The sequence below is a fragment of the Orbicella faveolata genome, unplaced genomic scaffold (genome assembly GCF_042242905.1).
Source record: "Orbicella faveolata isolate gen_17 unplaced genomic scaffold, um_ofav_v1 contig_2, whole genome shotgun sequence".
Lineage (NCBI taxonomy): Eukaryota > Metazoa > Cnidaria > Anthozoa > Scleractinia > Merulinidae > Orbicella > Orbicella faveolata.
The window spans coordinates 16,490,566-16,507,461 of record NW_028301547.1 but is presented as its reverse complement, the minus strand read 5'-3'; the positions used below and the strand labels follow the sequence as shown (position 1 = coordinate 16,507,461).

The following is a 16,896-nucleotide window of genomic DNA, read 5'->3' as shown; positions in this document are numbered from 1 at the left end:
GCCGAAACTTAACAAAAGGAACTTGTACTAAACTCGACGGAAATTTTGCAGCTAAATTGAAACTGTACACGTCATCTTATATACGCACGGCCGTGCGTATATAGAGATTTTGTTCATGATGGCTCAAAAAGAATTAGATGGGACTAGCACGCGCGCTATGTTATAATCCATCATAAGTAGTGATTGTTACTTCCGACGAGTCACTATTTTCGAGTGCAGGGAACGTTGCAGCTGAAATTACTAACGAATCTTTCCGACCGAGCGAGTCAACTGGTTTCTTATTGATTTAGCTGATATCACGAGTACGTCTTTCACATCACTTTGGAGTCGAAACTGCCCAGGTGACAATTAGGTTAACATAACAAACAGCAAGATTTTACATCCTGCAGCTAAGATTTTTTACCTTAGGCCAAATTTAATGTTGTCGCCTTTTGTTCGATCGTCTGAAGAGCAATGAGTAACAGTACACTGATAGAGGTGTTTGCTCATATCATGTTCAGTTTTACACGAGGAGTGACAGAGTACTATAATCCACAAGGACCTAAATACACGGCAGAGTGAGAACCCGGGAGTTTTTTTGTATTTAAGTCGGCTCTTTGTGTGTTTATCATGGATCTTCCGGTCAAGCCTCCGTGCTATGACTCTAAGCCTCCATGTCTGTGCATGAAATGTTGTGTATGACTACGAATGCGATATGTTGTCTCGTCCTGCCCTTGAGTTCTCACTTGATGTACCGTCCAGTTTGTCCACTCGTCCGTCTTCTTCTGTTGCTGTTTCTACCTGTGGTTTAGCTAATATTGATGTCCCTGCTGTCGACTCTGTTGCTGTCCAGTCCAGTTGTTCTGTTGAGCCTGTTGCTGTTTCGCCTGCCCGTCCTAGTTGCCCAGCTGTTTCCGTCGCTGTTTCGCCTGTTTGCTCCAGTCCTGTTGAACCTGTTGCAGTTTCGCCTGTTCGTCCTAGTGTTGATGTTTCGCCTGTTTGTTCTAGTCCTGTTACTTCTGTTGTTGCTTCGCATGTTCAGCCTGGTCGTCCTATCAGTTCCGTTGCTGTTTCGTCTTCTCCACCGCCCAGTTGTCCTGTAAGTTCTGGTCCTCCTCGTGTTTGGCCTCGTCCTGTTTTGCCCAGTCGCCCTGTTAGTCCAGTTGCTGCACCGTGCCGTTTGCTGCCCAGTTTTCGTTCACCTGTTTTTTCGCCTGTCGTCCGTCCTCCGTTGTTGCCGAGTTGTTCTCCGTTTTTCCCGTTGGCTTGCTTTGTCTTGGTTATGATTCCTGTCTTGCTGCCCACTCCGTTTGGTCTTGTTCTCTCGTTTTTGCCTGTGCTTCGTTGAGTTTGGACTGTCGTTTTTGGACTGATTTGTTGTTGTTGTTTGGTCTTGGTTTGTTTTAGTTGCATATTGGTGGCGAACCTATTCTTATAGGATTAGTCTGTAGACAAGTGTCCCTTTTTGGGTCACCTTTCGCCGTTGCTCTGGAACAGTGTATGTTTGTCCTGTTGTCCGACGTTTATTGCCTGTTCGTCCCTCGTTTGTTTGTTTCTATGTTTTTTTGTCTGTAGGGGCGGGGTTCGATCCCTCGGTGAGTTTGACGTGCTGGTGCACCCCCGTTTTTTGGTGAACCGTTGTTGTTTGACGGGCTACTAGCCCGTCAAACAACAACGGCTCACCAAAAACTGAGTTCACCAAGAACTGAGTTCTGTTCGACTGGCAGGCATTGCACTCTCCCTTTTTAGGGTGGCCTGGCCATTCACCAAAAAACATAAAAAAAACTTAGGACAAAATGATAATATACAAGGTTAAAAACTTAAAAGAAGATTTATTACGAAACCAAACGTTTTCGACATATTCTCATCATTAGGGTTGATGCAATACTGAAGGTCTTGCCAACTTTTCTATGGGTCTGAATTTTCTGGTCCTATAAAGTATCACAGTAATGCACGATTTTCGCGGAAACGATAGCTTAGTCTTCTTCCAGTCCAACCAATGTAAAGCATCTTAAACAGAGTACAAGTTATGCTCTAGATTACATTGTAAGATGTGTAATCAAAACCATCGGTGATTTTGATTGAGCGTTTCGGACCGGATACGTTAACAACTCTATTAAAGGGAGAAAGACAAGTGTTACTGTGCTCGTTATTCCTTGGATTTGAGAGAACTTTGAATAAAGAGCTGCCAAGATTCTTGTCGAGTTTAAAGGAAATAACTGGTGCTTGAGTTGAAACTCTGCCAGTTTAAGGATCGTCCTGGAGTAGCTTAAAGTCAGTTATAGTTATGGTTACGGGTATGGTTACTTTCTGTATTTATCAGTACAATCAATCATAAGTGATGATCGTCGACTTTCGACGAATCACTATTTTCGAGTGCAGAGGATGGTTCCAGCTGAAATTACTTACAAATCTTTGCAACCGAGCAAGTCAACTGGTTTCTTTTTGATTTATCTGATATCACGATGACGTCTTTCACATCACTTTGGAGTCGAAACTGATCACATGAGGCGGAAATGAGGAGCAAATATAAAACACGAAGATGTTAGATCCTCTGACTACGTTTTTTCCCTTTGGACCAAATTCAAGGTTATCACCTTTTGTTCTGGTCACTTACAGATAAATGAGTAGCAGTACACTGATAGAGGTGTTTGGTCATATCGTGTTCAGTTTTACACGAGGAGTCACAGAGTACTACAACCTGAATACACGGCAGAGTCTTTTGGCTACAGTCCTCTGGAAAGCACTGGCCAAGAATGGTATCGTCACGGAAATCCTGATGAGGAGTGTATTTATCAAGAATACAGCGACAGAGAAGCCACGACTTTAGACTTCATAAGATCCAGTAGAATTAATGCAAGCTTTATAGTGGCAAGTTTACCAGAGGTGAACGAAGAAACACGGGAAGATCAGCAAGTTGAAGATAGAGCAATGGCTTGGAAGCGACTCAGACCATCCGCTATGCGAACGGCCTGTAAATCAATGTACATTGGAGCTTTGATTTCTTTACTAACTTCTACAATCATAGGTTCAGTATACTTGTTGATCTCGTATCTGTGTTATAAAACTATAAACAACTGTGAATTTCACCCAAAGATGTCCATTCCAGTAAAAGTCCAATCGATGAGATCAATTTCTGATGCAGTCGCTTGTGTTTTTCTATACGCTTCGTTCTTTGTATACACCTTATTTCTTTTTCGCCCACATCAGTTAAAGGGCATGTAAACCCAAAAATACCAGTTTTTCTTATTCGACGCAAACAGCAACGTAGAAAACGAATTTGGCATTTATTTTGCTCGTTTGGGTTTCGTTAAGGAGAAAAACAGCTTTTACGAGAAAAAATCCACTTCCGGTGAAAACAATGGCCATCTGCCGTGACGTAAGCGGTGGAATACACACATTGCGCAATAGGGATTCCATATGAGAATTCTATGGCGGATCGGGAAAGTGGGAGTAGCTCGGAGGATCTTTTATCGGATGACAGCGATTCAAATTTGGTGAATTTGTATGATAGTGATGTAGAAAATTCAGTTGCAGCTGTGGAACAATCTGGGCCTCGTCCGTATCAATTTGAGCCACGAAGGGTCCGACAAAACGATCAACAAGAAGCCAGCCCAGAACCAGATGACAACAACTCAGACCGTCTTGGAAACACAGACTGGTATTTAATCATTTTGCAATTAAATTACATTTTTAGCAGATGAACATCAATTGAAGCTGGCGCATAGTCAGATTAGCACGCAAATAGAAGCTCACCAAATTTTGTTGTTGTCTTTTTTCCCGACCTTTCTTGGGTGCATTAAAAGGTGCGAGTGTCAAGTATGTCAGCCAATGCCGACTGCTCACGAAAGTGTTTGCTGCGCTGAAATCGGACAACTCTGGCAAAAAGTAGAAAATCAGAGGCCAGAAATACAAATGAAATGTATTACCTAACATCCAGGATTTCAGTCAACCTGTCTTGATGTTTGGGTGCTTGAAACTGCTTATTACGCATTCAGGCAGCAGCACGGCACAGATAATCACACAGGAAACGAGTACGTTTACTTTTATTTTAATCATCGCGGTTCAATTGTCAGATTTACCTCTGCCGTAACTGGTTTTATTTTAGTACAACACTAGTGTAGATAGTTATTTCTCTGTATTTTCGTGTAGGAGATTTCGATACATTGCCTATCGGCAACTTGTTCGTTGGTGCTGGGGTTATCTTGGTAAACATGTCCGAGTTGCGCTGCCATCTTGTGCTGTAAACAAGATCCGAAGCACCTTTCCAGCCGATTTTGGCACCACGTATACTGGGTTGAAGCCACCAACCCAGTGAGGGATAAGAAGGTGATTGCTAATTTACATCATAATTATTGAAAATATGTTACAGCACTGGCAGCAATGGGCTCAACATATACAAAGGCACAAACGTGGTTTCCCGTAATTACCTTTCTGGTTACTCAAGGATGTGCAAGCGTGACACATATTGTTCTACTGCTGTTTCTTTGCAGGGTTTCTCAAAGGAAGCAGAGATTACCTGTGTTGCGAAGAATAGCAGATAAAGTGGTTTACCCTATTAACCTCAAGCTTTTGAAGAGCTCTACTTCTTCTAGGCCTTTTATCGGCACTGTCAGCCATTTCCGGTTTTTGCTGCCTTCATTTTGGATAGGCCGCTTTCGTTTGTCGCAAGAATTTGTTGCTGCTGGAGACTCTATCGTCGGTACAGCACCAGAAAGTAAAGGACTTTGCTTTCTCAGCCCCATTTCTACCATGAAACTTTTTTCGTAACAATCCGGAGAAAAATGAATGTTGCAAATAACCGAATGCTCCGTCGGTTCTACGAAATCGGCCCTTTTCACTAGGCTCGATTTCCGCCTTGAACAAATTTTACCCACTGCCGCCTCAAATTAGCGTCTTATGGAAACTTATGCATAGTATCGCCTGTTTTGTTCGAATTACTGCAAAACTGAACGACACAGCGTTTTACCATAATGAAGATGTGGTGTTTTTCCAAAAGAAACTATGTAAACATGTTCTTATTTCACAACGTGTTCAAGAAAGACCTTTGATTTCCCGTAATTAAAGGTCCACCCGTGACGTCATTTGCTAGATTGCGCAATTCAAGATGGCGGATGTTTAGAACTTTGAAGCGATTTTTCAACGTAAAAACGGGCTAAAGTGAACAAAAGATCTACAGATTTGACAGATGTCATGTATGTACTAAATTACTATGTGGTCCCCAAAATAGCATTTTTTGGGTTTACATGCCCTTTAATGGGGGTGAAAGGAAAACTGATCCTAGTTGCTTGCCTCGCATATTTCTTGGACACAACTTATCGAGTGGTTCTACAAGGCCTGGGGATATCTCATTCCAAGCTTTCGACTTTGCAAAAACTTCCACTCTATGTTTTGTTTTTTATGGGTGTATGTTGGCAAGCCCATCTTCTAATGAATCACTTCCGTCAGCGACGGACAAAGAGACAGCAGATGGCTTTGTTCTAACAAATGACAGTTCCCTTCGGATCTATTATAATTCTTGCCGATGCTGTGAAGTGTATTATTTACCCACTTTATAACAAGCAAAGTAAGGAAAGTGCTCTACGCCTGGTATAATGGCACTGTTCGCTCCTCTCATTGGAGTCCTATTTAAAGTAATATCACGAATTTTTGTTCAGCAGCAAGAGAGCATTAGCCATCCGGGATATGCGTGTGTCTCGTTAGCGCCATTGTATTGTCATTCAGCGATTATGTTCCGAGTGCTGCAGGCAAATCTTGACAGTTTACAATCCATGGTTGTTCTTGGATTGATTCACGGCGCTACAGAAGTCATAGAACGAAGCACAATGGTTGTGATTGATCACATTCGTCATGTGATTTGCAAAAGAACATCAGCTCCTTGGGGAAGTTTTCGTACTCCTCGCCGTGAGAGACTAATGGCTGATATCACAATCATGAGCATGTTGTATGAATCAACTGCTATAGTGTCTATGAACGGCGTTTTGTATTTGTATGAATATATGTTCTTAAAAGACGATTCACTCTTAGAACCTTTACAGTCTTTTGCTATGACAACTTCAGTTCAACTGGTGATCGAGTGGTTTTTCACTAGCGTCTCTCTAGCGATAGAGACTCGCTATCAGAATATAGCTGTCATGGCTGTTTGGCAAAGAAGATGGAAAAGACACATTACAGTGGCAGTTTTAGCTACTATTTCATCAGCCCCATGGGTTAGCGTAAACTTTTTAGGCATGGCACATGAGCGTTTTGAGGCGCCCTCAAATCAGCCTTGTGAAATGCCGTTTGCTTAAAACTGGAAATCACAACTGAAAAGCAAATCAGACACTAAACGGCTCGGCGTTCTGCTACGTCATTAGCTTGGCTCATCGAGAGGGAAAAATCTATTTTTTTTGTACAATTCCAACTAAAATTTACTCAAATAACGATTCCTGATTATTTTTATACCTATGACAATGTATTAAACTGTTTACCTTAGAAAAATCGCTTAGAAAATTCATGGCTTTAGAAAAGTTTGGACTGAATTTGTAAATAAATGATTTATTTTCGTTTTGCTTTTAATGAGCTCTGCGAGTGTTCTGACCAATTCCTTGTTGTAGTATGTTGTACCAGGACCATTCAATATACAGAGTTGATATTTTTGTAGCTCGGTCAGTAAATGAGGTGCTCATGCTTATGTGCAAAATATTGTAAACAAAGATTACCCTGTTGGTTGACTCTATTTGCTTGCCTTTCTATTGCTTTTAAATATTGCTAAGCGATTGTTGTGTGTATAATATCATATCAGTATCATTATTTTCCTTTCAGCTAACTTGTTGATTATTTGAAATTGTCTTTGGTAACTGAGTAATTCAATTATCTCTGTAAATAAAGTGTTTAAAAATTATTACTGAAAGGTGTATTTGTTTGAGATTTTTGTGTAAGTAATTGCCCTGCTACAAAGGCTAGTATAGATATCCGTTTGAGTCTTTCGATACGATCCTATTCAAAACCAGGCCTGTAACGGCGCGACTGCATGTGTAATCGTATATGTAAATTATGTCTTCATTGTATACAAGCATGTAATATAATGTATGGATAGAGCACATAAAGAGTCGGCCAGAGTTTGTAACGGTTTCGAAACGTTGACATCAAAGCGGTAGATATTTTAAAAAATTCCGAGAAACTAAAAACTCTTGTCATTTTCGAAAGTGGTAAATGATTGTGAAGGTAAATTTATATGTATGACGCTGACAACTGGAAAAGAAAATTTATTGTAAAACCCAACGTTTTCGACATATTCTCAAGATCAAGGTTGACCATGAGGATACTGAAGGTGGATATATCAGTATGGATGTGCAATCGAAAGTATCGGTAATTTTGATTGACTGTTTCGGACCGGACACGTTGATAGATTTCAGAAGAAAGCGAGAAGTGTTGCATCACGCGCACGAGAAGGCTTTTAAAATAACGTTTCTGGCTATTCTTCAGCTTCCCAAAACCCTTATCCTATTTATAACCAAACTCTGCGATATTCCCTACCCTATTTATTACCTGACCAAAAATTCGAAACCCTATTTATGACCTGACCCTTAAATCAAAACCCTGTTTCAGACCTGCGTTATGATTGGTTCCCTATTTCAGACCAATGTTAAGTTAAAATAAACATAATTTGTGAAGGGCTTTTGTTGTTTTTCTTTTCGATAATGATGAAAAAGTGGCTTCTTCTTAAAAACTTACCCATATGAAGGCTAGAGTGCAAAAACCATACCCTATTTATGACCAAAATCAGCTAAAGTCTATACCCTATTTATGACCAAAACGGCTGAAAAACCATACCCTTTGGGGCCGCATATACCTATATAGCCCATATAAGGGAGTACCCCCTCCGGGCTTTAACTAAACAGTTGCCGAGATTCTTGTCGTTTTCAGGGGGGTCGTCCTGGATAGATTTAAGTTAAACATGGCCTAATTCTTCTCCCCGTCACACCAACGTAAAGCTTGATATCATTATACACAGCGTGCAAGTTACGCTCGTGATTACATTGTAAGACGGATGAGCAGTCGAAACCACCGGTGATTTTAATTGAGTGTTTCGGATCAGACACGTTGACAGATTTGAGAACGAAACGTTAGTGACCCACCATTAGAAAAGTGATAACGGGGTGGGGAAGGGGGGGGGGGAATAGGAGGTCTTCAGCTTGCAGGAAATCTTTTGCACCTTCACTGCCTTTGCAGGATTCTTTTTTGGGAGTCAAGTCCCCCTACACGATATTTTACTGTCGCGATCTTAATCTTGACTCTCGCCACAATCTGATTGCCTAGAACAGGCAACAAATATTTTTTCTTTCACACAGCCGTTTTGCTTTCCTGTCCAAATTATATTCCAGGGGAAACATAACCAAGTATCAGACACATTTAGGAACTATTGCCTAACTGATGGGGCTGCATTGCATCTTTCTTTTTTTATGTTAAGGGAAAAATAAACTTAATTGATTCATTCCCCTTGTAATAAAATTCATTCTTGGCATGCATTGAATCAAGGTTTTAGCTAGGATACATTGTGACTAGCCGTCCACTAACAAACATGGAGGGAAAAGGCATATTCCACTAGGAAGTGCTCAAGGCATGCTTCCCCACCCCCTCCCCGAAAAAAATTTTGCAAAATTGACGCGTTTTTTTGGTGCGTTTTCCACGATTTTTAGCCAATAAATTTAATGTATCGATTGGACTTGAATGATAATGCGTCGTTTACTTTGTCAAAGATTTAAAATAGATTGAAAAAGCCCATCCTGAACGCATCAGTTCATGATTGTCTTTGATTACGACGTTTGTCCAACGGGGAAGTACTAGTGTTACGGTTCGCCATGGGTGTGCAAATGTGTGTCCACAATCGTCATTTATTCATGTCAGTTGTGAAATCACTCCTATTTGTCGAGGCTTTCAAAACATGGTATATACTTTCTTAATTCAACATAGGCACGCAAGGCGTGCAAGAGTTATTTTTTTGTGAACTAAAAGTCTCGGAGATGGGAGCATTTATGGAACTGTTTACAGTAATGATTTGGTTGATTTGACAAGTTTTTTTGGTTGCGATGTACAGCAAGAAAGAAACTGAGAGTTTATAATGTACATACGATGTTACATCGGTAATGGTAAGATAACTAAATAGTAAGCCATAAAATGTTTGACTGAACAAACTACAGTAATCTGACACGTCTCCAGATTAATATAGATACCATCTTATTTTCTAACAAGCAATTTTATTCGTTCTTTGATACAACCCACAATGTGATTGGTCTGACACGCGCACATGCATAACTCCCTCACTCACCGATCACGTAGCCCTTCCCCCGGGGAAGGACTACGTGATCTTATATGGACTATATAGGTCTGTACGGCACCGAAGGGTATGGTTTTTCAGCCGTTTTGGTCATAAATAGGGTATCGATTTTAGCTGATTTTGGTCATTTTGGTCATAAATAGGGTATGGTTTTTGCACTCTAGCCTTGATATGGGTATGCTTTAAGAAGAAGCCACTTTTTCATCATTATCGAAAAGAAATCAACAAAAGCCCTTCACAAATTTATATGTTTGCGGTAATTTAACATTGGTTTGAACTAGGGAGCTAATTATAACGCAGGTCTGAAACAGTGTTTTGATTTGAGGGTCAGGTCGTAAATAGGGTTTCGAATTTTTGGTCAGGTCATAAATAGGATAAGGAATATCGCAGATTTTGGTCATAAACAGGGTAAGGGTTTTGGGAAGCGGGCCGCACACCCCCAACCAATTTTTCTGCGAGTACCCCCTCGGGAAGCCTTCCAGCCCCCAAGAGGAATTTTTGCTCAAAAATACTCAAGTTAAGAGAACTTTTCGCATTTTATACGAGTAGTAAGTTTACCCTTTTTACACAACACAACGGAACAACCCTACTTCACCGAAAATTTAAAGAAAGGGAAAAAAACCTCTCTGACACGTTGAAAGTCTGATTTAATTAAATTGCACTTTAACTTGGTGCCACACAGTCTTCAAAGAACATTTGAACAGTTTTCATACTTTTTACCTTTAAAAATATCGGACTGGAAAGAATGTCATAAAATGCCCATCAAATAAAAACATTAAACTGCTACTGCAGAGACGTAAAAACACTCTAGAAAGGAAAGCTTCTTTTTTGTTTAATATCCTGGGAACAATAGCCGATAAATTGTAAGCTCTAATTGAATTTACTCCCATATGAAGAACAAAAGTGTCGAGTTACCATTTGTAACTAAAAATAGCAAACATCTCGTGGGAACAAGTCGCGACGATTCGTCAGCTCTAATTGAATTTACTACCTTGTGAAAAACAAGAGTGCCAAATTACCCATTGTAACTAAAAAATAAAAATCGTTATATTTGCATCCAATAAGAACAAAACAATCGTTACCTACACTTACGATTGTAAACGTTAAAACCGCTTCAAATCTAAATTGTCTCGTCTCCTCTAAAACATGTCCTAAGAACTAGAACCGACGATTCGTGAAAACAAAAGTATCAAGTTACCCTTTGTAATTAAAAATAAAAATAACTCGTGCCATTTGCCTACTACTCATGAACTGCTTCAAAACTCAAGACTCATCTCGTTCATAACTAGCCACCATTACACTGAAAATTATGCACTCTAAAACAACCCAATGTACGTATGTAACTGTCACACTCCCCTCCAAACCGAACTAAAAATCACAAACCGGCAACATACACGTCACTCTTTATTTTTCAATTACCAAAGTCCTTGTATTTATACATATCTTGTGTTTCTCACGAACCATTTACCTTTACAACAAGAAATTTGATTGGCTGTTCATAGAAGATCCAATCTGATTGGTGTGACATACATACATCTCTCACTCACTCACTCACTCACCCATTGACCCGTCCATAACATACCCGACGCGCCGACTAAGAGGTATTTTAAAAAAAAAAAAATAACTCAAAAATGAATCAAGCAGGATGGCTGTTTATATATATAGTACATGGTCTTCTTTTCTTATCACTTTTAACAGTCCGGGATCGTTATCAGATTTGATAACCTCGACCAAAACAAACCATTAACCAATCGCTGCGCAAGTTTTCGTTCACGTGACATTATTTGGTAGCAACAGTGTATAATTCAATATGGCGGTCGATGGGGCGCTGCGATGAAAGGAGTTACTTTTTTCACAACATCACAATGCAATTTCATTTAATTGTAATTGTATGTTTACTTCGCAATAGGTTACTGGATCATGGAATAGAAACAGAGATGTATGGAAGAAAACTGTCTTTTTCCAAAAGCTACAGCGAAAAGTTTCATTTTCAGATAGACACCGTATAATATTTGTTCCGAGTAAAAACACACGAAGGTAGACAACAGTTATTCTGTTCACAAAAGCGTTGTTTATTGATACTAATATGATAGCTTCTATTTTCACTCAGGCTTCATTTTCTTGGCAGTTGGCGAAGCTGGCTGTTCAACAGTCTGTATAAAATATAAACGAAACACTAACAATAAATACATCTTGAGTTCACAAATTGACACTGAACAAGTTGCTTCTATATTCCAAGCGGAAAGCTGTAACTGAATTTCGTTCAATTTGCATGAGCGAAGCGTGGTTAGGACCGAAACATCTCCTACTATGATTCATTACTATGAAATGGAAATAACTGTATCGAAACAGTTCACCACCCTCCCTCTGTCGACTCTCTGTCCAGATATACTGAAGATAGCATAGCTTACCTCGATGGCCATATCCCATCCCACGCCTAATTCCATTTCTGCGATTGCTAATTCAATCCCTTCTGCCGTATTGTACATTTCGTTTCCATCTTGGATGCACTGGAGTTCTCTTTGTCGTTGTGGGCTCGCCTGATATGGTTCTGGCACAACAACAAAAAAATAGCAGGTATATTTACTTTAATTCGTGATACACCTCCGTTCAGTGGAATGGGTACATGCAACACTTTATGTCGTGAGATGTGACAGTAAACTTGGAAGTCTTGGCATTTCCGGAAAAAAATTGTTTTAGTTGTAGATCAGTAGTCTATTGTTGTGCATTCGGTGATATGGAAAAACGCTTTTAATGACCGATTCATATAAAAGAAACTATAATTCAAGTAATATGTTTTCGTACCATAGTTCACTCGCTAAATCCAACAATAAGCTTCATTATATAACGACTGGTGTGCCAGAAAACTGACCTAGTTTGGCCGGCATTTCCGGAAAATATTTCAGGACCGCGAGTTGTTGAAATTGACTCTAAAATATAGGCAACTTACCCTTTAACGTGATTGTCGATTTTCCCGCAGTCCGAAAGGTGTTTTAGTTCCCTGTTTATGAAGTATTGCACCCGGCCTATCTGTCTTCCAGCAACTTCTCTCAAAGTGTAATTTTTCTCAGCGCTCTTGGATACCAGACTGTGGCACGTCTAGAAGTGTTTCGGGTATTTCTCTAATTTCCGGCAAAACACAACGAAGTGCGAACGAGTCTTTGTTTCCAATTTTCAGGAAGGACATGAAAAGGAGTTCCTGCTGGCCCCTTGATTTTGACCTCATGGTAACCCTTCAAAAGAAAATAAACAGGTAATGTTAGATTCGCAAGTGGTTTCCCGACCACCTGGACTGCCGTACCATGAATTGAGCGACTCACTAAGAGCTATAATTTTTTCTGAAGGGGCTTAGATGATTTATGTAAGTTACTTTTACGTACCCCTTGATTTTGCCACCAGTAATTCTTAAAGTTGAATGCTGCGTGTCTGTCAGGCCTAAAAGGAACGAAAATTTTATGCTGCAAAACTCGACAACAATAAACCTACCCTATGTAATGACCAAGCTATATCCACAAAATCGACATAAATTTGCTATTTTGATTCTATGGGTACCAGCATCCGCCATCTCAATACCTAGGAACATATCGATTACAGCTGTAAATATGGCCGCCGTTACGAACAACACATCGCAAATCAAAATACCCCCGTGCACTTTTTTCACAAATCGTGCACAACACTAAAAACACGTTAAATCCCAAGAATATGGCGTGAAGATTAACGACATATTTTTTGTGATTTTCGGAAAAATCTCCAGGTAACTTAAATCTAATGACAGAATGAAAAACATACCTGGTTTGGATGCAAAATTGCAAGCGCTGTTTCACTTTACGAGTAGCATTTTACATCATTTACGCTGGTCTTCAACCGCCATCTTCAAAACACGTGAGGCTCCTTCTTTTCTGGTAATTATCGAATAGAATTATGGGTAAATTACCCGAGTATAATCGAACAAATAACGAGCAAAGCGAAGTGAATACGAAAATTCCCGGTTTTTGAAATGGCCGCCATGTTGTGACGTCACATGGTTATCAAATCTGATAACGATCCCGGACTGTTTAAGCCATGGTTATGCGTAAGGGTTTTTGTGCAAGGATGTTTGGCTACTTAACAAGTGTCCATGATGAGGTTGCTACGCACAAAATGTATCGGCCTTGAAAGGGCAAAATGCCGTTTTCCTAATTATAGAGAAAACCAGTTGAATGGGGATCCCACTAGGCTTTTATAGTACTGTGCTAGGATAATTTTTAGCATAATTTGAGCAAACGGGCATAATTTTTCCCATTTTTTAAAAAATTAGCACTGCTAGTATAATTCACATAGTTTGATAATTATCGGATCCTTTTTGATCCTATAATTTGATCATTTTTGATTTCAAGTCCCAAGCGCTTGCTGACGTTATTCAATGTTTAATATTTTAGTGCAATTAGTACATTTGCAGTTCACTGATCCCGGGAACTAGAGCCTGGGATGCAGCGCAACCGGAAGTGACATTGTAAACCATGTCGGTCTCTTTCGTTATTTATCAATACATGAATTAAAAACAACGAGTATTACTTTCGGCGAGTCATTATTTTCGAGTGCGCGGGGCGTTTCATGATCAGCTGCCATTACTTATGAATCTTTGCACTAGCAAGTCAAACGAAAGTATGCATTAATATACTTTGGAAGAAATGTGTAGTACGAAAGAAAGCGCTAAAGATTCAAGAAGGCAACTTTAAGAATCGCAAGAATCGCCAACACTTTCTTATTGATTTAGCTGACGTCACTGCGTCTTTTACATTACTTTCGAGTCGAAACTGATCACATTAGGCGGAAATGAGGAGGAAATATAGAAACCGAAGAGGTCACATCCTACGGCTAAGAGTTTTTTTTTTTACCTTAGGCCAAATTAAAATTATTACCTTTGATTGAGTCTCTGAGTTGGAATGAGCAGCAGTATACTGATAGATGTGTTTGGTCATATCGTGTTCAGTTTTACACGAGGAGTCACAGAGCACTACAACCCACAAGAACCAGAGTACACGGCAGAGTTGTTTCGCTACAGTCCTCTAGAAAGCACAGGTCAAGAATGGTATCGTCACGGAGATCTTGATGAGGAGTGTATTTATCAAGAATACAGCGACAGAGAGGCCACACCTTTAGACTTCATAAGATCCAGCAGAATAAATGCAAGCCTTATAGACCCAAGATTACCAGAAGAGAACGAAAAAGCACAAGAAGATCAACAAGATGAAGATAGACCAATGGCTTGGAAGCGACTCAGACCATCCGCTCTCCGAACGATTTGTACATCAATGTACACTGGAGCTTTGATTTCTTTACTAACTGCCACCATCATTGGGTCAGTATACATGTTGATCTACTATCTATGTTTTAAAACTATAAACAACTGTGAATTTTACCCAAAGAAGTCCATTTTAGTAAACGTCCAATGGATGAGATCAATTTCTGCTGCAGTCGCTTGTGTTTTTCTATGCATCTCGTTCTTTGTATACACCTTATTTCTTCTTCGCCCACACCGGTTAACGGGGATCAAACGAAAACTTATCCTGGTTGTTTGCCTCGCATATTTCTTGGACACAACTTATCGAGTTGCTCTACAAGGCCTGGGAATATCTCATTCCAAGCTTTCGACTTTGCAAAAACTTCCTCTCAATGTTTTATTTTTTATGAGTGTCTGTGGGCAAGCCTATCTGCTAACGAGTCACTTCCGTCTGCTACGGACATGGAGGCAGAAGATTGCCTTGGGTTTACAAAAGACAGTTCCCTTCTGTTTTATTATAATTATTGCCGTTGCTGTGGTCTCCATAATTTACCCACTGTATAACAAGCAAAATGCGAAAAGTGTACCGCGCCTGGTAATCGCACTCTTCGCTCCTCTCATTGGAGTCCTATTTAAAGTAATCTCACGAATAGCTGTTCAGCGGCTAGGGAGTATTATGCATCCGGGATATTCATGTGTCTTGTTAGCACCATTGTATTGTGCCTCAGCGATTATGTTCCGAGTGTTGCAAGCAGATCTTGACAGTTTGCAATCCATGGCTGTTCTTGGATTGATTCACGGCGCTACAGAAGTTATAGAACGAAGCACCATGGTTGTGATTGATCACATTTGCCATGTGATTTGCAAACGGACATCAGGTCCTTGGGGAAGTTTTCGTACTCCTCGCCGTGGGAGACTAATGGCTGATATCGCTATCATGAGCATGTTGTATGAATCAACTGCTATAGTGTCTGTTAACGGATTATTGTACTTGTATCAATATGTATACTTAAAAGACGATTCCCTTTTAGAACTGATACAGTCTTTTGCTATGACGACTTCAGTTCAACTGGTGATTGAGTGGTTTTTCACCAGCATCTCTGTAGCGATAGAGACTCGCTATCAGAATATAGCTGTAATGGCTGTTTGGCAAACAAGATGGAAAAGACATATTTTAATGGCATTGGTAACTAGTACTATGTCTTCAGGACTATGGTTTAGTTCAAATCTTTTAGACATGGCACATGAGCGTTTTAAAGAGCCCTTCAATCAGCCTTGTGATACGCCCTTTGCTTAAAGCTAGGGTTCGCAAAGATCTGGAAGCTGCTCGATCCGAACAGTGCCGGCACACGGCTGACTACAGAGACCCCAGATTCTGGTTGTTAATTGGCTTGAAATTGTAAGTAAAAGGCAGTTAATCAGACGCAAAACGTCTCAGCGTACTAGTGCGTCAGAAGCCTGCAACGTCTCTTAAAGTGCCCATAATGTCGAAAATGTTTTTTCGCTCATCTAATTCTACATTTCACCTAATGAACTTCTGCGAAAAAATTTTTCGATTTGGATAAAATGCTATCTAGATTTTCTTATAAGTTTTTAAAGACGTTCAAATTTGCCGCCATTTTGGTCCACCATTCGCACCAGTCTTCGTCGGTTTGAAGTGAGTCGTGACGTAGGTTCAGGAACACGTGATTTAGGTCATGACTTGTCTGACTTGAAAACAAGTGGAAATTTTGCTTCAGAGTTGTCTACATTTAGTTTAAAATGCCGGAAAGGTGCGTTGCCGCTCTTTGTAACAACGTTAATGATCCAGAAAACAACATCAGTCTTCATCGTAGGTTCCTGAACCTACGTCACAGGCATCAGTCTCGTGGCCATTTTGAGCACGTTATTCTTGTGATCAGCGGCAGGGGTTGACCGCAAGAAAATAGAATTTTGAACTTTGTAAAGATTCGTAAAACAGTTGCGTTTTATCCAAATCGAAAATTTTTTTCGCAGGAGCTCATTATGTGAAATGTAGAATTACATTAGCGAAAAAACAGTTTTCACATTATGGGCACTTTAAGCAAGGAAGAATCTAAGCCTGCGTCGGGACGTTAAAGTCCTTTTGCTGTGGTATCCGGGTGTAACTCAACTATTTAACAATTATTCCATGAAACCGCGTTGGATATGAAGTGATAAATAACCAACTCGCGCTACGCGCTCGTTGGTTATGATCACTTCATATCCAACAAGGTCGAATGGAATAATTGTTTTAGTATATTCTTAATCGGGTTTTTGCCGCCGATTTTTATTTCAACAATTTTACAGAGCGGAAAATTTTTAAACTTGGCGCACT

General features: G+C 40.0%; 3 protein-coding genes and 1 long non-coding RNA gene across 9 annotated transcripts; 3 read left to right on the top strand and 1 right to left on the bottom strand.

Moving 5' to 3' along the window:
• Nucleotides 1-694: 694 nt before the first annotated feature.
• LOC110049656 (uncharacterized) lies at nucleotides 695-6,862 on the top strand. The gene is made up of 4 exons (XM_089289302.1): nucleotides 695-1,078; nucleotides 2,611-3,189; nucleotides 5,233-5,276; nucleotides 5,690-6,862. Exons 1-4 carry the CDS (start codon nucleotides 695-697, stop codon nucleotides 6,267-6,269), a joined length of 1,587 nt encoding a protein of 528 aa, XP_089145428.1. The 3' UTR covers nucleotides 6,270-6,862.
• Nucleotides 3,384-5,252, top strand: LOC149112161 (uncharacterized). 2 transcript variants are annotated; one of them, XR_016207307.1, is made up of 3 exons: nucleotides 3,384-3,640; nucleotides 3,786-4,013; nucleotides 4,132-4,466. XR_016207307.1 is itself a non-coding variant. In XM_089289915.1 (2 exons), exons 1-2 carry the CDS (start codon nucleotides 3,411-3,413, stop codon nucleotides 4,747-4,749), a joined length of 507 nt encoding a protein of 168 aa, XP_089146041.1. In that variant the 5' UTR covers nucleotides 3,384-3,410; the 3' UTR covers nucleotides 4,750-5,252. The 2 variants fall into 2 exon arrangements, 1 of the variants encoding a protein (XP_089146041.1); XM_089289915.1 differs by lacking the exons at nucleotides 3,786-4,013; nucleotides 4,132-4,466 and adding an exon at nucleotides 4,473-5,252.
• Nucleotides 6,863-11,346: 4,484 nt separating the features above from the next.
• Nucleotides 11,347-13,352, bottom strand: LOC149112160 (uncharacterized). Of its 5 annotated transcripts, none has more exons than XR_016207421.1 (5): nucleotides 13,088-13,352; nucleotides 12,679-12,871; nucleotides 12,249-12,531; nucleotides 11,710-11,849; nucleotides 11,347-11,451 (listed from the first exon to the last, which is right to left on the bottom strand). It is a non-coding gene; the product is annotated as an uncharacterized LOC149112160 (long non-coding RNA). The 5 variants fall into 5 exon arrangements; XR_016207424.1 differs by having other exon boundaries at nucleotides 12,679-12,733; XR_016207423.1 differs by lacking the exon at nucleotides 12,679-12,871.
• Nucleotides 13,353-14,180: 828 nt separating this feature from the next.
• On the top strand, nucleotides 14,181-15,858 carry LOC149112159 (uncharacterized). The gene has a single exon (XM_089290065.1). It carries the CDS (start codon nucleotides 14,224-14,226, stop codon nucleotides 15,856-15,858), a length of 1,635 nt encoding a protein of 544 aa, XP_089146191.1. The 5' UTR covers nucleotides 14,181-14,223.
• The last annotated feature ends 1,038 nt before the right edge of the window (nucleotides 15,859-16,896 follow it).

What these genes read in the sequence shown, in the direction of transcription:
- LOC149112159 (XM_089290065.1), top strand. Translation starts at nt 14,224, where the DNA reads ATGAGCAGCAGTATACTGATAGATGTGTTTGGTCATATCGTGTTCAGT.
- LOC110049656 (XM_089289302.1), top strand. Translation starts at nt 695, where the DNA reads ATGTTGTCTCGTCCTGCCCTTGAGTTCTCACTTGATGTACCGTCCAGT. An exon ending in CTCCACCGCCCAGTTGTCCT is followed by an intron (nt 1,079 to 2,610) that starts GTAAGTTCTGGT and finishes ATAAATGAGTAG; the next exon opens with CAGTACACTGATAGAGGTGT. An exon ending in ATCCTAGTTGCTTGCCTCGC is followed by an intron (nt 5,277 to 5,689) that starts ATATTTCTTGGA and finishes GTTAGCGCCATT; the next exon opens with GTATTGTCATTCAGCGATTA.
- LOC149112161 (XM_089289915.1), top strand. Translation starts at nt 3,411, where the DNA reads ATGGCGGATCGGGAAAGTGGGAGTAGCTCGGAGGATCTTTTATCGGAT. An exon ending in CGTCTTGGAAACACAGACTG is followed by an intron (nt 3,641 to 4,472) that starts GTATTTAATCAT and finishes GTTTCTTTGCAG; the next exon opens with GGTTTCTCAAAGGAAGCAGA.